Source organism: Rhinoraja longicauda, chromosome 14, assembly GCF_053455715.1.
Source record: "Rhinoraja longicauda isolate Sanriku21f chromosome 14, sRhiLon1.1, whole genome shotgun sequence".
NCBI lineage: Eukaryota > Metazoa > Chordata > Chondrichthyes > Rajiformes > Arhynchobatidae > Rhinoraja > Rhinoraja longicauda.
In genome coordinates, this window is record NC_135966.1 from 22051768 (window position 1) to 22076195 (window position 24428).

Genomic DNA, 24428 nt, shown 5'->3' on the forward strand with positions numbered 1-24428 from the left:
GCATGGGTAATATCCACATGAAGTACATAATGTATGTAAACAGTGTAGGCCAGATTTGACAACTCAATGCTTAATTAGTGCCCTCTCTTAACCTTGCATAATCTCAGTAGGAAAAGTTCCTCATTGATATTTATTATTATTTATTAAAACATATGCTGCAATAACACAACAAATGTTTGTTAAAATTTCTAAAATTCTACAGACTAAAATCTAAAATAGACACAAAAAGCTGGAGTAACTCAATGGATCAGGCAACATCTCTGAAGGAAAGGAATAGGTGACGGTTCATGCCGAGACCCTTCTGTCTGAAGGAAGGTCTCGACCCGAAACGTCACCTATCCCTTTTCTCCAGAGATGCTGCCTGACCCACTGAGTTACTCCAGCTTTTTGTGCCTGCCTTTGGTTTAACCAGCATCTCTAGTTCTTCCTGACACATAAAATCTATAATATTTTGTTGGCAAGAGGATGCTGAAGGACTACATATTGGTATTAAGGATTCTGCACTAATCAATTGCTTCCGAACATTCTCCACAGAACAAAGCATGATTGAGGGACTGAGCAGACAGCATGCAGAGGATGTGCTGCTCAAAAGAGGATGAGGAAAGACACTTAAGTTATGACAGGAAATTCTGTCAACCCCGTAGATTCAAGGAACAGATTGTACTGCATTTGTGCTTGAAGAAGTAGTTTCTCACTGATATATGCCATCTGCTTCAAAAACTATTCATCATCAGAGCAAGATGATCATTGCATTGCAAGCAGATGTCAAGGTATAAATGTTAAACTCCTTTCTGGGAGCTGACAAAATGTTCAACATTTCAAAGTTTGATATCAGTTTGCCGAGGAATACAACACATACCATGAATTTAAATAAAAGATGAGTTCAATTTAATTTTCTCTTGCTAGAGAACAGCAGATAGAAAGAAAGCACAACCACTTGATGATCGCTGACAATTAGGGTGTCACTGGCTGCAGGCACTGCTTGCCAACTCTGAAATGTATTAAAACTGAGAAGGAATCACCGACTACAAGGTCCAGCTGGTGTTTAGCTATAAATGGATCATCATGAAGTTGATTGCCTGACAGTGTGCCAATATGCTTTCACTCTGTGCCACTCCACTGTGCCATCTGCAGAGATTCACTTCGACAAAGAAGAAGACACCAGGGCTACATGACTCATAGAAACATAGAAACATAGAAAATAGGTGCAGGAGTAGGCCGTTCGGCCCTTCGAGCCTGCACCGCCATTCAATATGATCATGGCTGATCATCCAGCTCAGTAACCTGTACCTGCCTTCTCTCCATACCCCCTGATCCCTTTAGCCACAAGGGCCACATCTAACTCCCTCTTAAAAATAGCCAATGAACTGGCCTCAACTACCTTCTGTGGCAGCGAATTCCACAGACTCACCACTCTCTGTGTGAAGAAATGTTTTCTCATCTCGATCCTAAAAGACTCATGACTCTGGTATGGACTATGCGCATAGAGGCAGGGGGCAGATAATAAAACCCATGTTAACTGTGGAATGTAATAAACCAGAGTGTTGGGTTGGTGAAATAAGGCTTCCTCTCCCAACATTAGTTTAAGGGAGCTAAGCAACACTTGGCATAGCATGTCATCATTCTTTGTGTCGGGCTATTATAATGCATAAGATATGCAACAACTATTCATGTTAGAATTATAAATCATAGAATTTCTGTATATAATCGTGAATAACATAAGCATTCGCATTAAAATCTAGCACAAAGAATATTATTTGATGAGTCATGCATGTCTTACTGAAGTTCCCTTACTGAATTGGTATCCACCACAAATTCACCTCAATGGGAATTTTGGCTAGACAATAGGTGCAGGAGTAGGCCATTTGGCCCTTCGAGCCTGCACCACCATTCAATGTGATCATGGCTGGTCATTCTCAATCAGTACCCCGTTCCTGCCTTCTCCCCATACCCCCTGACTCCGATATCCTTAAGAGCTCTATCTAGCTCTCTCTTGAATACCTTCTGAGGCAGAGAATTCCACAGATTTACAACTCTCTGACTGAAAAAGCTTTTCCTCATCTCCGTTCTGAATGGCCTACCCCTTATTCTTAAACTGTGGCCCCTGGTTCTGGACTCCTCCAACATTGGGAACATGTTTCCTGCCTCTAACGTGTCCAACCCCTTAATATTTCATATTTTCATATTTTCATATTTCAGATACAGCGCGGAAACAGGCCTTTTCGGCCCACCAAGTCCGCGCCGCCCAGCGATCCCCGCACATTAACATTATCCTACACACACTAGGGACAATTTTTACATTTACCCAGTCAATTAACCTACATACCTGTACGTCTTTGGAGTGTGGGAGGAAACCGAAGATCTCGGAGAAAACCCACGCAGGTCACGGGGAGAACGTACAAACTCCTTACAGTACAGCACCCGTAGTCAGGATCGAACCTGAGTCTCCGGCGCTGCATTCGCTGTAAAGCAGCAACACTACCATTGCGCCACCGTGCCGCCCATATAATCTTATATGTTTCTATAAGACCCCCTCTCATCCTTCTAAATTCCAGTGTATACAAGCCTAGTCGCTCCAGTCTTTCAACATATGACAGTCCTGCCATTCCGGGAATTAACCTAGTAAACCTACGCTGCACGCCCTCAATAACAAGAGTATCCTTCCTCAAATTTGGAGACCAAAACTGCACACAGTACTCCAGGTGCGGTCTCACTAGGGCCCTGTACTACTGCAGAAGGACCTCTTTGCTCCTATACTCAACTCCTCTTGTTATGAAGGCCAACATTCCATTGGCTTTCTTCACTGCCTGCTGTACCTGCATGCTTCCTTTCAGCGACTGATGCACTAGGACACCCAGATCTCGTTGTACGTCCCCTTTTCCTAACTTGACACCATTCAGATAATAATCTGCCTTCTTATTCTTACCATCAAAGTGGATAACCTCACACTTATCCACATTAAACTGCATCTGCCATGCATCCGCCCACTCACACAACCTGTCCAAGTCACCCTGCAACCTCATATCACCGTCCTCACAGTTCACACTGCCACCCAGCTTTGTATCATCTGCAAATTTGCTAATGTTACTTTTAATCCCTTCATCCAAGTCATTAATGCATATCATAAATAGCTGCGGTCGCAGCACCGAGCCCTGCAGTACCCCACTAGTCACTGCCTGCCATTCTGAAAGAGACCCATTTATCCCCACTCTTTGCTTTCTGTCTGCCAACCGATTTTCTATCCATGTCAGTACCCTACCCACAATACCATGTGGTCTAATGTTGCCCACTAATCTCCTATGTGGGACCTTGTCGAAGGCTTTCTGAAAGTCAAGGCACACTACATCTACTGGCTCTCCCCTGTCAATTTTCCTAGTTACATCCTCAAAAAATTCCAGAAGATTAGTCATGCATGATTTCCCCTTCGTAAATCCATGCTGACTCGGAACGATCCTGTTACCGCTATCCAAATGTTCCGCAATTTCGTCTTTTATAATTGTCTCCAGTATCTTCCCCACCACTGATATCAGACTAACTGGTCTATAATTTCCTGTTTTCTCCATGGTTGACATGGATGAGTTAGACCGAAGTTGTTTCCGTGATGTAGACACAAGGAAATGCAGATGCTAGTTTAGAAAAAAGATACAAAGTGCTGGAGTAACTCAGCGGGTCAGGCAGTATTTCTTGAGAGAATGAATAGGTGACGTTTCAGGTCAGGACCCTTCTTCAGTCTGAAAGGACCCAACCTGAAAAACATCATCCATGCATGTTCTCCAGAGACACAGCCTGACCTGCTGAGTTATGTCTGCACTTTGTGTCTTTTTATGTTTCCATGCTGTATGACCTTATGACTGACAATAGTGGCTCAATAATGAGGATGGTGACCAAATGTCTTTGATGGCAGATAGCATATTATATACAGAGAAGCACCTAACTAACACAGGGGTAACTGTAGATCGAGACTCCCAGTAATAAAGAAATAAATACCTGCTTCACAGAATGGTAATCTTAATTCAGTACAGGGTGAACCAAGCTGCCAATTTACATCAAATTTCTCAAGACGCAACCAGCTGAGGAGCTGTTCCTGCAGCTATGCCCCTCACCATTGGCAAAGTGTGTCGTAAGCACAGAGGAACCCATGTCATTTACCAAAGCACTCCCTGCATCCACAGTTAGCATTTGGATTCCAAGTAAAATTCTATCACACACTACACACTAATATATCTACTGCTCAGGATTTAGTTCGCAGACCCTCTTATAATATGCTCTAGGTAATTTTCTATTGAGGAAAGTAAAAGTGAAGAGATGTAAAATAGCCGCAAATCAATTAGTCAGTCACCTATTAGGCATCTGAAGTTAACATTAGCTTTGCTATTTTTATTTCTGGCATGAATCATTCTATTATTTTCTCTCAGGCTCTTCTACTGTCCAGAATAGCAACCAGAGACTAACAACATTAGCCTTGCAAAAGTCATAAATCTAGAAATTAGACTGCATAACATGATCTTTTTGTTATAAAGGCCAAATGCAGGTGTGGGACTAGCTAAATTAGAATTCTTGGTTGTCGTGGATGATTTGGGCCAAAGGGCCTGCTTCCATGCTGTAAAGTTTTTTTACACAGTCGGTGATGAATGCCTCATTTGAGCTGCCAGGGGTAATTGTTGAGGCAGATACAATGGTGGCATTTAAGAGACTTTTGGACAGACACATGGATATGCAGGGAATGGAGGGATATGGATTATTTGCAGGCAGATAAGACTTGGTCTTGGCACAGTATTATGTGTCGAAGGGCCTGGTTTGGTGCTTTACTGTTTTATGTTTTATATGAAAAGTCCTTGAGAGGGTACAGAGGATTTCACAGAATGATTACAGCATGGAGAAAGACCATTCAGCCAGTCTGTACTGGCTTTATGTAAGGAGCTATCCCTGTCCCATTCCCCTGTCCTCTTCCCAAAACTCTGCAAGTTCTTTCCTTACAAATACTCACCCAGCTCCCTTTTAAATGACATCATCAAATTTGCTTCCTTTTTTAACCCCAGGCAGTACATTCCACACCCTAATCTCTCACAGTGATCCTTATGTCACTTTTGGCTTATTTTATCAATCACCTTCATTCTTTGACTCCTGCATTGTGACCCATCAGAATCTCTATCTGAGCTGAGTATATCCTTCATAATTTCACTTAATTCTGAGAAGTCTCCTTACATCCATTTCTGTTCCAAAAAAACCCAACTCTTGCTTCTGCAAACTCTGCACAAGACCTTCACTCCTGAAACTATTATGGTAAATAAATTTTCAAAGCTTCCATATCTTTCCTGAAGTATGGTATCTAGAACTTCAGAACCAGATGCAATATTCCAGTTGTGGTTGAAGGACTGTTTTATAAAAGTTCATCATGACTTCTGTAATCTCGTGCCCTAGACCTCAGTTTTTGATTGTATTTGCTTTCTCAACCGTGTTGTCAACCTGCCCTGTAAAAGTCAACAAAGTCTGCACTAGACCTCACCCAGATCTGTCTGTTCTTGTACTATTTTTAGATTGTGCCCTTTAGTTCATATTTACTCTTTTTAGTTCATATCTCCGTTCCATCTGCGGCCTACCATCGGCCCAACTCCTGGAGCTGGCGGCCTCCAGGGCTCTGGTTCGCAGAGCCTGCGGATCGGACTGACCACCACCGGAGCCGGCCATCTTCGGAGGCTGCGGGAGCGGCTGCGACTCGCCTTAGGCTCGGACCGCGTGGATGCCGACATCGGGAGCTCCGGCAGCGGCAGCGGGTTCGCCCGCCCCGGATCGCGGGGCTTGGGTCGCGGACATTTCACCGTCCGGCGCGGCCTAAGATATGCCGCGGGATATTTCTCTGCTGGGCGGGGGCTTCAATGTCGGGAGCCACGACCGCCCCGACGTGCAGCAACAGCGGCAGCAGCGTGTTCGCCCGCCCCGGATCGGACTTATCATCGGCGGAGCCGGCCGTCTTCGGAGGCTGCGGGAGCGGCTGCGACGCGACGCGCCTTGGGCTTGGCCCGCTGTGGACCGTCCGGTGCGGCCTGCAACCACAACAACCTGACTGCGGGCGAGGACAGCGGGAGAAGGGAAATACATTGTGGCCTTCCATCACAGTGAGGAGAGGACTGGAGGAGACTCACTGTGATGGATGTTTCTTTGATGGATGTTTCTTTTTTTGTGTGTTTTTGGGGTTGGGTGGTTTGAGTGCCTGTTTGATGCTTTTATTCTTGGACTGTGTTTTTGGGGGTTTTGGGGTTTGTGTAATTTGAATGCCTGTTTAGCGCTCTTATTGTTGGACTGTGTTTTTGGGGGTTTTGGGGTTGTGTGATTTGAATGCCTATTTAATGCTTTTATTGTTGGACTGTTTTGGGGTTTTTTTGGGGTTGAGTAATTTGGATGCCTGTTTAGTGCTTTTATTGTTGGACTGTTTTTTTGGGGGTGTAATTTTGATGCTTATTTAATGCTTTTGTTGTTGGACTGTGGGTGATTGAATTAACATTTTGTTCAAGATGGCCGCGCCGTTGTTTTTGGCTGCCTGCCACTGTATGTTTCTTTTTTTTCCTAGTCAGATGTGCAGCACTTTGGTCAACGTGGGTTGTTTTTAAATGTGCTATACAAATAAATTGACTTGACTTGACTTGACTCTTCCAATTCTTGTTACCAAAATGTAACATTTCACATTTCCCAGAATTAGATTTAATTTGCCACCAATTCATCCATTCCTGCAGCCTGTCCTTGGGGTCTGTTATTATCCTTCTCACCATTCACCAAACCAAGGTTTATATTATCTGCCAGTTTTGGAAATTTGTCTTGGCCAGATTATTAATATTTAATAAAATAGAGTTTATTGTAGCCTTTCCTCAGTAACTCCACTGTAGATTTGCACAATGAACAACCTTTCGTTACAAAGAACAAACTTTCACAGGTAGAAAAGCATAAATGCAGATTTAGAAGCAGTTTCTACCCCATTGTTATCAGACTACTGAATGGTCCTCCCACATGCTAAGGTGTAGTTGTGATCTTCCAACCTACTTCTTTGCGAACCTTGCATTTTATCAAGTACATTTTGTAAATCTGTTAATGCCACAACAATCAACTTTCTCTGTTACTTCTTCAAAGCATTCTTTCAAGTTAACTAGACAAGATTTACCTTCAATAAAGACAGGTGAGTTTTTTTAATCACTTTTCTAATTGATTGAAATTGATTAACTCTGGCCCTGATTATTATTATATTTCTAGAAATGTACTCTGTGTTTATTATTACAGTAACTGAAAATCAAGAAAAACTACAGAGTTTCTCAGAAGTCAAAGGAAAATTGCATTCTCTAGTTTGCATCAAGAAAAAAATAGGAACATTCTATTAAGGAATATGCACAAGAGGAACTATTAAACAGAAAAGGTTTAATTATTATTAATTCATTAAATTACTCTGACTTTGTTTATATTTTGTATTTAGTAAGGAGTTAATATAAAAGAAATGCTTTAAATTGGTAAATCAACTTGTTCAATTCACATGCTACCACCTCTAGGAAACCAGTCCTCCTTCAACTGCTTACGGAGATTCTCGGAAGGATGTGAATTACACCACTTAAGACATACCTCATCTTGGAGCAGAGTCTTACTGAACTCCAAGTGATGGCGCTCCATAATCGATGATCCATGAAGTCTTGCCAATGGATCCTGCGACCTATTGCATCAATGGAATGTAATTAATGGGTGCTCCTTATTAAAAAAGCCAATACCTCATGATATGCTTTTGGCAATGGTTACTCACTTCATTTGATAAAGGTTGTTTGTTCCTCTGTGATCAATATCATGGCAAAATGCAGCTGTCACCATGGCAAATGCCTCCAGATCTGTGTAGTAGCTTTTTAGTTGTCCAGTCTAAAAAGATCAAGAACAAGGTCAACAGTGCAGAATTTGTGCAATTGAACCATTCAATCATCAACTAGAGAGCAATCCTGAGCTACTATCTACCTCATTGGAGACCCACGGACTATCTTTAATCAGACTTTACTGCACTTTATCTTGCATTTTCTCATGTATCTGAACACTGTGGATGTCTCGATTGCGATCATGTATAGTCTTTCCACTGACTGCATAGCATGCAACAAAAGCTTTTTACTGTAACTCGGTACACGTGACGATAAATAATAAACAAAACTATACTAAACTAAACTCATCATCCTGAAATTGTTGACATTGCAACTGTGGTAATGCTAACTGATAACAGCACAGAAGGAAATTATGGGCAGTTGAAACTTTGATGAAGAAGAGACAAAAACCTGTAGATAGGGTGATGTGAGTCACAATTTAAGTGTAGAAGACATAAAGTGAAAGATCGGCCAAAGACAGAAACAAGAGACTGGGATGGAAAAAGAAAAAAAAGATTTAACATGTCATAGTTAAAAATATAAAATATGAATAACATGACATTGGTAAATGATCGTCCAGATTTAATGGCTTTGATTCTGTTACAGAGAATTTGAGAAACTGTAGGAATATTAATTTTAATGTGAAAACAGTTCTACTTGAGTAAGGCTGCAACTCTACCTTGCTATTGCAAATCTATTCCAATTGAATGTGCAATATTTTGAAATTTAAGGGGACATTGTGGATGTTTTACTTTCCAACTAATGGCAAAGTGGAAGAAATTGTTCATAAATTTGTAATGATTCAATATTCCCAGGGCACCTGTTCCACACCATAGATTACTTAATGATCTACACAGCACCTGGTGTGCTCATTAAACCTTTTTTTCCCAGCAAATTTGACCAATATGTTTTGACAACAAAATATATATTTCGATTCTTTACCAATCAAATAACGTGAAAAAAAATACATCACATTGCAACAGCAGAATTATTCAAACATGTTAATAATGTTTTTTTAATGCTCTTCTGAATTTGCTGGCAATTGCATTGCTGATGGAAAAACAACATTATTAGGAAGCATCAAATTTAGCAATAATAATATTTTGCTCTATTGAAAAGCCTTTCAACATCACTGCTGCAAGATTCAATGGAAACATATTCCATTACTAAACCAGGATGAACATGGTTAAGAAATAATTGAATGCAACTAATGTCAATGGGCTTTTCTAAGTTTTTAAGAAATGTCTTTTTGATATTGTAGGTTTCCCACGCTTGCTGGGGGGTTACATTTTCCTTGATGTGAGGCCACATCATCCATGCTTGTGTCAAGAAACAAAAGTTGTAACAAATAATAATTTTCTGTTTGTTCTTTTTCAGCATAAAAGGAGCTTGCATGTGAGTGGGTTAGAACAAGCCCCGCTCACAAACCTGATGAAAAAGATTTGCCACGCATGTCAAGGCTCACACCCCCTGAAAAATGGTTTTATCTTTCATTTCTCAGACTGGGTGTGATTTATCATCAATATCAGGAAGATTATACTCCTCCACTGGAAGGAACTCCATCGGATTCAATAGAACTGTGTATAATTCATAGCACCACAATATTGCCTATTTGTACTCAATAGTTTAAATCATGTTAGATGAATTATATATAAAAAAAGATTTTTGAATGGAAAACCAACAAGGTAAATACGTACAGTGAGCAGTGTAAACATGGTGTGTCCAACATTGAACCCATGCCTCCAGTTGTGATAGGTGATCTTTCTGTATCCTTTACTCAGTGAATACATGAAACGAACTAATACCTGCAGTATGGCAAGATATCAAAATATTATATTCATAATATACAACAATTTTGTAGTTGGTTAACATTCAAACTCATCACAGCTGTTATGCTTGTCATTATTTATAAATATTTTCTAACTTGCCAGATGTGCTGATATTTTGAAATATCTTTTAAGTGCTAATTATAGGATTTTGGAATGACTTGCTGCCTACCTGTACCTCAGCCCTTGAAAGGATCCTTGGGTTGGATGAAATTTACACTATGCAATATCTACCTTGTGGACAAAAAATTCCCTCCTTGCTGGTTGTCAATATGGTGGCAGACCTTGTCACCAACAATCCTTCGGCATTGGACACCCTATTATAACTAAATTAGCACCAGCAGTATCAAAACAACATATGCTTCATGGGTGAATTTTAAGATCTATTACTATTAACTCATTCAAACTAACGGAATAGAAGAGCACATCATGCTATGTCGCCTATCGTCCTTATGGTGCTTTTTAAAATGACCTTATTGAATCATTAGCATTGTTATGTTTAATATTCAGAACCTTAAAAGTTCCCCATACTCATTATCTGTCACTTTAAACTTATTTATTGAATCTTTTTTAACCCAACCTGTTGGGCAAAACATTCCAGGGCCCTGGAACTCTTTGGCGATAACAAAATCTCCTCACTCTCCTTTCAGATTTTTTTTGGTCCGAAGAGCAGAAGCAGACCATGAGTCTACTCTGCCATTCAATCATGGCTGATCTATCTTTCCCTCTCAACCCCATTCTCCTGCCTTCTCATAACCCTCGACATCCTTACTAATCAAGAATCTGGCAATCTCCACCTTAAAAATGCCTAATGACTTTGCTTCCATTTGTAGAAGTATTGTATGGGCACACAGTAAAGGAGAATATTTTTTCTTGATGACCCCATCCACACTTCTCATTGTGCTGAAAACCACAGTTAGGCCACTTCGAACTCTGTCAGTTCCTCCATTTGTTTCTAATTGTCTTATGGTTTGTCTTAAGTGTAGTAGTACACAGTGTTGTCTGCCAGACTCGGTGACATTATATTCTAGCACAGTCTCCTTTCTTTTATATTTCCTCCTACTCCTTTCTTTTATATTTCATTCTTCTATTTATAAATCCAAGTAAATCTATTCTTCTTTTAACATTTTCACAACTTCCTGGTGGAATGGTTAAAAGTTTGATCAGGTTCATCAAATAATTTTTCAAGTGAATTTGGAATTTAAAGAACAAGCAGGAAAGTGATGAAATTTTCCAATACGGTAATTTTGTAATGGTTAATTAATGAATGGTTACTGTAACTTATTTGATAAATTATAGTAAGGCTGACACTTTAGTTGGTACAGGACAATGAATAGGCTTACCTCTTGGGGTACGTGGAACTTATCAACCACACCAAGCTCATAATACATCTGTATTCCACACTTCACAAGATCCAGTGGAGACCATTCAAAATCACAGAAGTGAAATTCGTAGATTTCTGCTTTTTCAGCATCTGGAAGTTCTTCATCCTTAAAAAAATAAGTGGGAAATAATAGTAGATGGCAGGGGAGATTTCCAGAGAACTCACCTCAATCTACTTTTACTGAAGGCTTGGAGAAGTTGCAGAAGCAATTTGTATTTTTCCCTAGGGTGACTTTGTTGAATTTCTCACAAAATTGCAGAATGAGGCCAAGTTTAGTGATGGGTGGAAATTCTGGGTGAGTTCTCACAGGGATAGCAGAAACATATCTTCATGTATAATAGATGCCCAATGGATAATTAATGCTGCCCTTTATTTTGAATAATCACAACAATGGCTCTTAAAGATATGTAAATATTCATCAAAAGTAAACAATAATACAAAAGACTGAGCAATCTTACTTGCAACACCATCTACTCACCAGCAATTCTTGAAGTTCTTCTTCATCACATTCATTTGGTTCCCTGTCATATAATTCTCTAGTTTTCTAATAAGGTGGGAATATGTTGTTAGTAACTTACTTTCAAAATCATAAACCAAAGGAAAGGTAATTTCAATAGTAATAATAATAATAATATATTTCTTTATTTGTCCCACACCAGCGAAATTTGCAGTGTTACAGCAGCAAAGTGGATAGCAAGAGACATTCATTATAAATAAAAATAAAGATAAGGATAATTGTCATCATTTCCTGTGGTTTTTTCAAACTGTTACTGTTAACTGGTGTGTTGACTGGTTATATTAGACACAAATATTAGACACATTTCTAAAAAAAGATTGTCATTAAATGAGTTGACATACCAATATGTCTTGTATTTCATTTTTAGAGCATTTAACGTGGTAGTTAACCATGTCTTGGGCAATGTCTTTTCGGTTTTCCAATTTGTTCATTCTGTCATATGTATCAGTGTTCAAAACAGACCACCCGAGGAACTGTGTCAAGGCCTGAAAAAGATCAAGAACTATTAATCGGAAGCTTTACACTGCATAATTACGCCACAAAAACGTACCTCCTTGAACCTCACCTCCATCAGAGTTTCATCCATGTCATCAAACGGCTTTCCATCCTTTCTGTTATAAAATGTAGCAACCCCCACAATTTCCTCTTTCTTGTTTACTATTGGCATTGAGAGCACATTCTTTATAGTCCATCCAAAGGTATCGAGTGGTTCTTTCTGTAAGTGTCAGATGGTATTTGATTAATAGATTCTTTGACCGTTCTTTGCAGTTACTGCAACATATTTAACTATTTCCACCACCAATTTTAACTCCTAAAAGCACTGTAAAGAAACACTATATATTGTAGTTCCCTACCTGGAATTTAAAGAATTCATCTGCAGCTGCATTCAAAATATTGCATATCTGGAAGATGGAAGAAATGTGGACATTTTTCCCCAGAATCTAATTTCATTGGTAAATAACTTGTTCTGCAATAACAAATTGTTTTTTTAAAATATGGCATCAAGCAATGTTATATGTAGACAAGGGCCATTGTACTTACAAGACTAGTTTCTGCAACATATGATGGCAGTCCACTGACCAGCGCCCAGTGATCTGCAGGAGGACTCCTAAAGAAAAGGAAACCTACAAATTAGCTTGATAGGATAGATCAATTTGTAAGATAATGCCTAAAAATACTAATCCCAAAACTTCTTTTAATGAGGAAACAAAAATAACTTGTGGAAATCTGAAAAAAAAATCAAAATAATAGTGTGTAGTCATCCATTGACTTGGATTTTGTAGGATATTGGATGCTGAGCTCTGCACAACTGTGCTCATTTCCTTGCATAACAGAATTATAGTAAATCATCTGGCACATCATGGTTAAAATGTTTTACTACTGCACTCCAATGTTCAATTCTACCACTTACTGCTGTACTTGCGGCTGCTGGTTTCAGCTTTAAAAGGTCCCCATGCTTCTAGGTGTTTTACCTGGGTTCCAAAGAATCGGGTTCACTGAGTCTATCAGGTATATCAGGATCAAGATCACTAATGTAGGTTAAGCTGCATAAAATCTTTCCTGATCTCTCACCTTTGTGTAATAGATGCAAGACCGCTGAGGGTACACTTGCTCACCACTTTTGGACTTGTCCAAAACTTCACAACTTTTGGTGTCTTTTATTTCAATGGTACTCCACTGTTTTAAACGTCACTTTAACTCCGGACCCTGAAACTGCTCTATTCGGGTATTCCACAACGCTTGAGAAGCTAGACCATAAGGCTCGCACAATCTTGGTTTATGGTATGGTAATTACCAACAGATGTATTTTGAAACTATGGAAATCAGACTCTGCTCCTCAGTTTGAGACTTGGTTAAGAGAATTAATGGGCATATTACACGTAGAGGTGTTGAGATATGAATTGTCTGGCAACCCTCAAAAGTTCTTCAACATATGGAACCCAGTGCTGCAGCATATTAAGGACAAGTAAAACTATCCCCTCAATGCCACATGCTTTTGTACCTTCTTTGAATCCAGCAGTGAAAATACTGAAATATTTGACTTGTGAAAATTACCTTGCCTCATGTTTTTGTGCTTTTGTCTTTTTTTGTTACATTGTAGTTATGTTTTTTTAAAATGTATTTTTATTTATTTATTTGTTTGTTTTTGTTTGTTTGTTTTCATGATTATGTAGGGAAGGGGAGGGATGGGGTTTACTGTTGTTGTTATATGCATTGTAATCAATTATAAAATAAAAAAAATTAAGAAAGATCACTAATGCATTTAAATAGCTTTCAAACCCACCACTTACTGCTGTAGTTATGGCTGCAGATTTCAGTTTTAAAAGGTCAGGACATATATATGTAGGTGTAATCCTGCATGCTGCTTGCAAAATGTCATCTCCCTCCTGTGCCATATTTTAACCAGGGTTCAAATAATTAAAATTATGGCCCCGGGGGACAGTCCCCGCCCGGCAACAGGCCGCAGGATCATCATTTGCGGGAGGTCTGCCAGGCCCGCAGGAGCACCCGCAGGAGAGGTTTGGACCCATATATATATGTGTGTGTGTGTGTGTGTGTGTGACTGTGTGTGTGTGTGTGTGTGTGAGTGTACAGATATATAGATACACACGTTGCTCACATGATTACAAACTAAGATGACATGCTGGAAGTTGAGCTTTCACTGCTGCATTGAGACATTGGATGGCTTCCGTCCATGCCATGGATGTTGAATAGTTGGATCCTGAATGGCAGAGGGTGTTCCACAAGCATTGAGGTGGAAGTAGCTGCCACTTTGCTGCTGGGAGGAATGTCTCCCTATCCTACACGGAGCTCTTTGCTGGATGCTCCTACACATTGGACACATGCTTCCTTGTGGATTTTCCAATGCTCTGACTGTGCACCCCGCTGGAAGGAAATTTTAAAACAAGATTCTGTTCTAAATATCTAATCAACCAAATTACTTTAATTTCCCAACCTATTTCTTCCTTTCTTTTTCTATCACTGTGAAGCAAATTGCATCATTTTACTGCAGCATAACTTTCTCTAAACCTATTTCTCTCACAGACTTACGGGATGACTTTAATTTCTTCTTTTCCATGAAGGATGTAATCGATTATTTTGTAAAAAATTATTTCCTATGGGCAAAAACAAAATGAAACAAAGTCAAAATGAAATTGTCGAAGTTTAGTTTTAGTTTAAGTTAGTTTAGTATTGTCACGTGCACTGAGGTAGAGTGAAAAACTTTTGCTTGTGTGCTTTCCAGTCAAAGTAAAGACTATACATAATTACAATCGGGCTGTCCACAGTGCACAGATAAAGATTAAAGATACAACATTGTGTGCAAGATATAACATTTGAATGTAACTAGTCGTAATGCATACCCTTCCATCGGGTGTTCTTGGGCCATCATATGCTGGTACTTCACCCATTTGTATTGGCCAGAGATCAAAAAATTCCTGCAGTTAAATAAAGCCAAATTTAAAAATATATATTTGCACATGTAATCTTAATGTGAATAATGATATTTGCAGTGCACAATATAGAGTTTGATGTAGAGAACTCAAACCTTTTCCTTCGTCATGTCTAGGAGCGCCACTGAGTATCTGTCACAGTTCAAAAAGCCACGCACAGTGTAAAGGGCTTTGTGAAACTGCCGTTCAATATCAGTAAGTTCTTCAAATACTTTGCTTGCAGACCACAAAAGTACCTGCAAAATTTAAAAAAAACAAATAGATGTCATGGTAATGTTGCTATCATGTATATCCAGAGTTATTGATGACTGAAGAACTATTCAAGCCACAATGATATGTCAGATACTGGTTGCACTATTAAACACCTGTCCTCTGCCAAGTGTTCCAATGAAATTATACTTCTTGGCCTCCTTAACAATAACATTGGTGTGCCTTTATTATTACTGTGTATGATGTTCCTTGCAGCAGTCCCTGGGGATCCCGTTGTTCTCTTCCTTCTGGTCTGACGAACAACCTTTCTCCACCCCTCTGTTTCCTGTTGATTAGACAATTGTCTATCAATCTTGCACCTTTCATCCCATGGCCTTCAAACTTGATGACAAGCCTATTATGGTGGCACATTATAACACACTTTTTGGAAATCCATGTCAAAGAGTCAAAGAGTCATACAGCATGCAAACAGGCCCTTCGGCCTAACTTTCCCATGCTGACCAACATGCCTGCATTTGGCCCATGTCCCTCTAAATTTATCCTATCCATGGACCTGTCCAGATGTTTTTTAAATGTTGTGATAGTACTTGCATCAAATACCTCTTCTGGCAGCTTGCTCCATATACCTACCACCCTTTGTGTAAAAAAAAGGTTGTCCCTCGGGTTCCTATTAAAACTTTCCCCTATCATCCTAAACCTACGGTCTGGTTCTTGATTCCTCTACTCTGGGTCAAAGAATTTTAAATCAAAATACTTCTTGTTCATTTGCAACCAGCCTTGCCACATCACTTTTGAAACCTTTTCTTTCCTTTCAGCGTAACCTTTTTCAGTCCACGCACCTGCTAAATAAGCTTAAAATCTTCCTCCAGAACAGTAAAGAGCGGCATATTGGTACAGCAGGTAGTGTATTTGTCTCACAACTCCAGAGACCTGGGTTTGATTCTGACCTGTGGCATGGAGTTTGCACATTCTTCACCAGGTGCTCCGTTTACCTTCCATATTCCCAAATAGGTTCATTGTTAGATTAATTGCACCCAGCGTAGGTAGGTGATTGTCAAATCAGGAAGGTGTCAATTGACATTTGTGCCAGAATAGGTCACAGGGAAAGAAGTGGGAGAATGAGAATGGTCTGAGAGTTGACATGTATGTTAGATCAGTGGTCCAGAACTCTGGTTGCTGGACTATTATGCTACAGCACAGTTACAGCAGATGAATTGGTAAAATATAGTTATATCACATTAAAACTTGAATTCTCTAAGAGGCATTCTTTATTAAGGGAGCATTGTTTAACTTTACCTGCCCTTTCCTGGTTTCACAGTTATGGAGATAATTCAGATGATAGATCTTGAGTGTTAAGTTAAGAAAATTGAGATACTTTATCAAAATCTGTAATTAAAAAACACATGATTATTAATATAACAGACAAATCAGAAAATGACTTGCCCAAATAACATTTTTTTCTATATGTTGAGCTGCTGAGTCTAATTTTCCATCCACTAATGGTAACTGGGACTGACCAGGTTGTAACATGTTTGTGTATGAAGGAACTGCAGATGCTGGTTTAAACCGAAGATAGACACTAAAAGCTGGAGATTTTGTAACATGTTTGATCAGGTTAATCGCACAATTGAAGCTGCTCAACACAAGGGTAAAATAAAAATGTGGGGGATTGCTAGAATTGTTTAGGAAAGCTGGCAGAAACTTTGGGGAATTAGGTTTGTGTTTGTTTAATAACCAAGAACCTTGGCTGGGAATTAAGATGTGAAATATTTCACACAGTTTCTTGCTTTATTGCTAATTTTATGATTAACATCTCTGCAGATTAACATCAACAAAAGAAGCGAATAGAAATTTGAAGAAGATAAAAATAATCTAATATGTTTGACTTTGACCATCAGATATTCCCAGACAATATTGAGATACTCCAGAATGATAGCAAGGCTCAACAGGTTAACATTTGAGTTCAGGTTAACATTTAAATTTACATCCACAATTCCCATGGGTTTAGCAGCAAGAGGAGCAGATATATCTTCATCTACAGGGTGATGAATATTTGGATTTCTCCATCCAAGTGAACTGCGGAGGTTCAATGATGGACTTTATTTAAAACTGAGACTGATATATTCCTGACTATTAAGGGAATCGGGTATATTGAGGTTGTAGGGTAACGATGCACGATGGAAATCATTGTCTCTTTCCTAAAAGGCTGACATAGAAACATAGAAACATAGAAAATAGGTGCAGGAGTAGGCCATTCGGCCCTTCGAGCCTGCACCGCCATTCAATATGATCATGGCTGATCATCCAGCTCAGTAGCCTGTCCTGCCTTCTCTCCATACCCCCTGATCCCTTTAGCAAAAAGGGCCACATCTAACTCCCTCTTAAATATAGCCAATGAACTGGCCTCAACTACCTTCTGTGGCAGAGAATTCCATAGACTCACCACTCTCTGTGTGAAGAAATGTTTGATCAATTGATATTTTTGAGACTGAGGTTTATGGTTGCTTTTTGTGTAAGAACATCTGAAGAAGGGCCCCAACCTATCCAGGTCTTCCAAAGATGTTGGCTGACCAACTAAGTTACTCCAGCACTTTGTATATTTTTTTCTGTAAACCAGCATCTGCAGTTCCTGTGCCGAAGTGGAAGTACAGCTCAGTTATCATCAAATTGAATATCCCGATTGAGCTTAATGAACAGAATGATTTTGTTTTATCTCACTAGTTGCCACAAAATGAAGGGCACTTGTTCAGTGCTCATTGGAAGAAAACTTCTGGAGAAATAAGGAGAGAGATGGTGCTTTGAATGGCATTTCTATTTCTCTTAGAGTACATCATTGCTGAAATTTGATCTCATGGAGGAAAATCATCACACAGTTTGGTTTCTTTTCTTTTCCTTCCTTGGGCACAATGAGCACCAAGATGCTATTCTTCCTCTAAAATGAAAGGCTGCACAATTAACTTTCACATTTCACTGTGGTTAAGGGAAATCACTATTCCTTACAACACTTGAACAAAGTGAAATCAATGCTGCTCTTGCATTTGTTAAATGATTATACCAGGAATTCATCCTTTGATTTTCACTTAATCCTTTTAGCCGTGTGACAAAATGCAATATGCACAAAATGAAAAGTCAAAAATCCCAAAATGGAAATTCAGCCCTAAGAAGCTTCATCCCCCAGAGGAGTGGACCAAATGGGGACAACAACCCTTTCTGGTAGACCAAGGTGGCAATTAGAATAAGAGTACAAAGAAATCTTATAGTCTAGAGGCCTCAATCCCTTTCCTTTAACTATTTCAATTACTTCCTTTTGTATTTCCATGCACTGATTCTGAGCCCTTCTCCTGGGGGGGATGATTAAAATAAGTCATAGCTTCAGAATTAAAGGGCGCTCTTTTAGAAAGAAGATGAGGAGGAACTTCTTTAGTCAGAGGGTAGCTAATCTGTGGAATTCATTGCCACAGAGGTCTGTGTAGGCCAAGTCAGAGGATATTTTTAAGGTAGAGATAGACAAATTCTTGATTAGGACAGATGTCAAGGGTTATGGGGAAAAGGCAGGAAAATGGGATTAGGAGGCAGAGATCAGCCATGATTGAATGACTCGATGGGCCAAATGGCCCAATTCTACTCCTTTTACGTGAACTTGTGAGTAATCAATAATTTGACGTCAGATGATTCACAGAACGCAAGGGAGCTTGGGGAGTTGGGATGTGATTAAGTACAGGCTTCCCAGAAAATGCACAGTGGTAGGCTGTTCATGACATTGGAGTGGTGGGTTTTGGGGTAAATCCCTGCTCTCTACTAATACTTTGCCACACACTGTGCATGAATGGTTAACTACAGCAGTGTCCATCGCATATGGAGACTATAAAAACTCTCCTCATTATTGGAACCAATGACAATGTAGCAGCAGCAATGACATCCATTATACTTTCACTTGCAAAGCTTTCAAGAACGGACCTGTTCCTGCATCTCTGAGGAGGCATATGCTGCTGTTCTGGTGCCAGTGGTGAGAGCGCGGATTAGACAGCAACCTGCATGCTGCCATTCCTATATTGAGGCCCAGATGTAGATAACATCACTGGGGTTTCAGGTTCTGTAGTTAAAGCTAGATCAGTGTATTATACACACCATTATAAAACTGCTGTGCCTCCGCAATTGACTCTGTTCCTCAAGAGCACTAATGTACAATTAATGCATTAGTGATGCAAGACCTAATCCTTCAAAGATGCATTCAACTGTATCATGCTTCTGCAACCAAGTGTGCATAACAGAAGGATCTTTCAACCCAATCAGAGAAGTCCACCTATTGTGAAGCATTGCCAGAGTTGGTGAAAACAGATCCAGTACTTTCCTCAACGAGAGACATCTTAAAGATCTTCCAGCAGGATTGGCACACGCACCATGTAGGCTCCAAGGGGCAACAGAAACTGGATTCCAGTCATTATGGAGGTGGAATGTGAGAAGGATTTTTAATCACCCTATTTTTTCAGCAATCTAGAAAATAACTGTCATTGCAGTGCCAACAATACCACTGGAAGAGATGAAGAATTTCAAGGCTTTAAAATTTAAAATATACATTGTGTATAAATAGAAATTGGTAAGCTCTTACTTCTTCATCTTTTGTGGTGAAATGTGCCCCATCTATTTTGTTTACAGCCATTATAACAGCAACAACATCCTTTCCATTTGTTACTGGAGTTGCCAGCACATTCTTGGTTTGATACTCTGTGAGAACGTCCACAAAATCACTGAAATGACCATCCTGAGAAAATAGAAACAGTAAGTGGTCAATACAACATTTCAAGGATGATAATCCATGGTACCAATAAAATCTTAAATCTAATTATGGCAAACATTAAAGACCTGCAAATTTGGAAACTCTTATCTTGGCTGTAACTGAACTGCCTGAAAATGTAGTTGGTAGTGTCAGGTTCACCCATGCCAACAGATTAAAATACTATTCCCACTAAGAACAAGGTCAACAAAACTATGGACACCTCCAAGTTTTGCAAGTCACACAAAATTCTAGCGTGAATATATATCACCACGTGTGCATTCTTGCTTTGCCACACACTGCAGTAATGCAAGGCCATCAGCAAATCGTCAGGCCAAAGGAAATGCGCCAAAAATTAATCATACTCCCAGCCCGGAGTTTGCTTTCCTTGTATCTAATAATCTCCATCGTTTTGAGGGGTGTGAATACACTTTATTTGAAAATCAGAAATCAGAAAAATAGATGAAGAAAATCCCTATCATTTATTGTTTTTTTTAAGCTTTCAAATCAATCCTTTCCTTTAGTTTAGTTTAAGTTTAGAGATACAGCGTGGAAGCAGGCCCATCAGCCCACTGAGTCCGCACCAACCAGCGATCATCTATACACTAGTTTTATCCTACACACTAGGGACGATTTACAGAAGTCAACTAACCTACAAACATGCACGTCTTTGGATTTAAAAACACATGTTCGCTTTCAACAACTGATATTCAGTATTCCAAATAAAGCCTCTTTCCAATATACAGTACATGACACTTCCAATTTACTCAGTCTGAAATTGAATAATGATTTTTTTTTGTTTAAATTCTCACATCAATTCAATCTAAGAATCTTGGCCTAAAAGATAAAATGCATGAGAATTTCAATTTACTTGATACTTAAATTACATATGTGATTTAAAAAAAATAAAATCATGCCAATATCGAATAATGGCCAAAGTAATTTAATTACCTGCCTAAGAGGATGATCTAAAAATCAATCCATGTAGCTGTACATGTGACTGGATTAGTCTGCACAATGATTTCCTGTTAGTATTTAAATTCTTTGTGATAACAACTATCAAAACGATAGAACATTGTAAGTTAATTAAAAAGGGCATGCCTCCTAACATATAATTCCTCCACAGAAGCATTTCCATTTACTTTTCACATCTTTTCAGAGTTGCTGAGGGTGTTTCCAACAATTTTTCTTTCATAGATAAATGTTTTTGTTACCAATTGACGAGTTTAATTTTCACTACTGCTGCCATTAATCACAAATTCTGCAGACACCTTTTTTTTCTAATGAAAAATTGTTACAAGCCATCAGTAGAAATTCAAATCACCACCAAGTGAAATTCAAATTAATGGTGCAAACTGTTTTCTAAAATCAATCCCCTTATGTTACTGTTATGGTATGCCTTAAATATAGTATGCTTTGGTGGAAGAAATATATATTTAATGTCTGTAATAATTGTCCAAAGTAATATTTTATCTATCACCTGTATTTAACATCTGCAATATAATGTGATAAAGGGAAGATAAAACATCGAAGTAATGATAAATCCAAACACCTCTCCCCACTAAAGCATGAACGAGAGAATAGACAAAAATAATTCCAAAATATCTCAATTAACAAATGTTCGTCACATTTTCATTGTACCTTTTCCAATTATATTGCTAACACAACAACTGTATTTTTCATGCATGCATCTGCAGTTGGAATTATAGAAATAATCACTGCAGCCATATCATATCCATTGATTGGAATTATACTTATAATTTATACCTACCAATTTTTGATAGTAAAATTGTAAGAAAGCAATGATATAGATTTTTATCTAATCGTTGTCTTCAAAATCTTATTTTATAAATATATCTCCCATTATCTCTCAGTATCCCTATGATATAGTTTAGACATATTTCCAGTGATTGTCTGTTTCTTTCCCAATCCATAATTATTTCTCACTTTTCTGCTTTTCTTATCACTTTCCACTTCAACTTACTAATTTTCTGGACTTCACGTGCATTTGTGTGTCAAAATTTTCACGGACTCTCTTGTATATTCCTTATTTTTTGTCTTTCTTTCTGATCAATCTCGGTTTTTCTAATCATTATCATGTTACCTGCCACTTATTGTGACTTAATGTACATGCTTTATTTTCAGCAGGTAATTGACAGCAGATGTTCTGAAGAAATGAACACTTGAAAAATAAATGTATAGGGAATTTCATGGCCTTCATTTGGCAGCAGGGTTGATATTAAATTCTTAAACTATATAGATGCGCAATGATGCATGGTTTCTCTTTCTTTTAATGCCCTCCACTATGCTAGACTATTCTCGAAATTCTTGATTGTTAAGGGTGTTAAAACTTGTGGGGAGAAGGTAGGAGAATGGGGTTGAGAGGGAAAGATAAATCAGCCATAATGGCGGAGCAGCCTCGATGGTCCGAATGGCCTAATTCTGCTCTTATATCTTATAAAATTAAAACAAATACTCACAGTACCTTAGATTTATCATGGATGTTTATTGTTTTCTTTGTTTGTGCCACATAACCAATGATCCCAGTGTCAAGAGGAAAAACAATTTCACATTCTGGTGGAACCAAACAGTCTTCAAAAATAGAATCTTTGTGAATGTTGAACAGTCTTGTGGCAAGTTCAGGAGTGCCATTCCTGGATCTGTACATGAACAAACTCAGGCGATCTGCGCGGATGAGAAAGGCAATCCTCCTTAGTGTATTGAACACTACCTTTTCCATATTAATGTCCTGCATGTCTCGGATGATTTCAAAAATGACCTCACTTTCCTCCACATTGTTCAGGTCTCGGAAGGTGCCATAGTCTGCATTCGTTTCTTGAGCTCCCAGCAAGTGAGCAATGTGCAAAGAGCGTAGTTTTGAGTCGAAGTATTCCTTGGCGAAGGTTGGATTACTATCCAGGAACTTCTCCACATCTTCCTTGGCCAGGCTCATTTTGAAATAATGCGAGTCTTCACCTGTTCCATGCACGGACACAGAAGAAACTTTTGGATGTAATTTAACACTGTATGATCATTCCTTCAATTTCAGAGATTGCGGAGGAACAAGGTTTCACGGAAACACTCGGCTAAATAACTCCCTGCTCAGGACTGAGACTCTGTGTGCCACCTTCAATTGCATCTGCTCAGTGATGCTGAAGGTGAAAGTAGGATTATGATGAAGGTGATTAAGCCAAGAGCTAATTGAAAGTATCAGAGTTATATTTGAATTCAAGACACGAGTAACTCCATAAATCAAATCCGTGAGTGCTACCCACAAGTTATTCTACACTATTGAAACATATTTGAAACATCTAATACAAAAACTGTAAAACCTATTCCATCGAGAAACAATAAACTCCTCCAGCATATGGTAACCTTGTCATGATCTCCATTTATGTTAGAGCCAGGTTAGCAATTTATACGGCGACAGCAATTCCAGAATGGATATATTTTCAAGTTCTGCTTGTACTTTATTTGAATTAAAATGTGTTCCATCATCTACCAAACAAAGAACAGCTGGTTTTAGAATAGGTTTGGATTGCTAATCCTCCTCTCCTTGTTGATTTAAATACTTACAATAGGATAAAGATGTTTTTATCTGAGGATTATGTGTGAGGGATGGCCCTTAAAGATACAAGGTTATTCTCGTAATTGTGACGGTGTAAAACTCCAGTCTGTGCTTACTTACATTTAATTTATAAATGTGCTTGAGCCAATTGACAAAGCTAGGACTAATTTGAGACACAAATACAAAATCTTGAAGTCCCATGGCCTGGTGATTGTCTGTGCTTCAGGCAAAGGAATTTAATCTGAGACCTAATCATTGAGGTGTGCATAATTATGAGGGGCATGGATAAAGTGAACGCTCATAGTCCTTTCCCCAAGGCAGACGATGTAAAGCTAGAGGGATCTTGGGAGAAATTTTTCACTCAGAGGATAATATGTATCTAAAATAAGCTGGCAGTGAAAGCTACAATTATGACTTTTAAAAGACATTTGGACAGATATATGGATAGGAACGGTTAAAATTGATACGGGGACAAATGCAGGCAATGTGGGCTGAAGGACTTGTTTCCATGCTGCATAGCTCTATGACTCTGCCACTGTATGCAGATGTCTTTTGTGCACGGATCACATAGAGTCATAGAATATGGAAACAGGCCCTTCAGCCCAATTTGTCCATGCCGACCAGTATGCCCCATCTAAACTTTCCTATCCATGTATCTGTCCAAGTGTCTTTTGGATCACTCTATAAATTCATGGGCTTCAATGTAAATAATGTAAGTATACATAGAAGCCACTGGATGTGTGTAATGATGTCAGTGGGAACTCCACACATAACTGTGACTAGTGGGATGCCGCAAGGCTCGGTGCTGGGACACCAGTTA

The 24428-nt window shown here is 39.0% G+C and overlaps 1 protein-coding gene across 1 annotated transcript in view; it reads right to left on the bottom strand.

Annotated features, from left to right (window-relative positions):
- pde6a (phosphodiesterase 6A, cGMP-specific, rod, alpha) overlaps window positions 1-23035 on the bottom strand; it is a 32205-nt gene extending 9170 nt beyond the window's left edge. Inside the window, exons 1-15 of the mRNA XM_078411104.1 lie at window positions 22526-23035; window positions 19876-20028; window positions 16563-16652; window positions 15152-15292; window positions 14967-15041; window positions 14656-14720; window positions 12646-12712; window positions 12459-12506; window positions 12170-12319; window positions 11946-12089; window positions 11566-11631; window positions 11047-11193; window positions 9575-9682; window positions 7778-7887; window positions 7603-7690 (exon numbers count right to left, since the gene is read on the bottom strand). Of these exons, the coding sequence (XP_078267230.1) occupies window positions 7603-7690; window positions 7778-7887; window positions 9575-9682; window positions 11047-11193; window positions 11566-11631; window positions 11946-12089; window positions 12170-12319; window positions 12459-12506; window positions 12646-12712; window positions 14656-14720; window positions 14967-15041; window positions 15152-15292; window positions 16563-16652; window positions 19876-20028; window positions 22526-22993 (1920 nt within the window). The 5' untranslated portion in view covers window positions 22994-23035. The remainder of the gene's footprint in view (window positions 1-7602; window positions 7691-7777; window positions 7888-9574; window positions 9683-11046; window positions 11194-11565; window positions 11632-11945; window positions 12090-12169; window positions 12320-12458; window positions 12507-12645; window positions 12713-14655; window positions 14721-14966; window positions 15042-15151; window positions 15293-16562; window positions 16653-19875; window positions 20029-22525) is intronic.
- Window positions 23036-24428: the final 1393 nt, after the last annotated feature.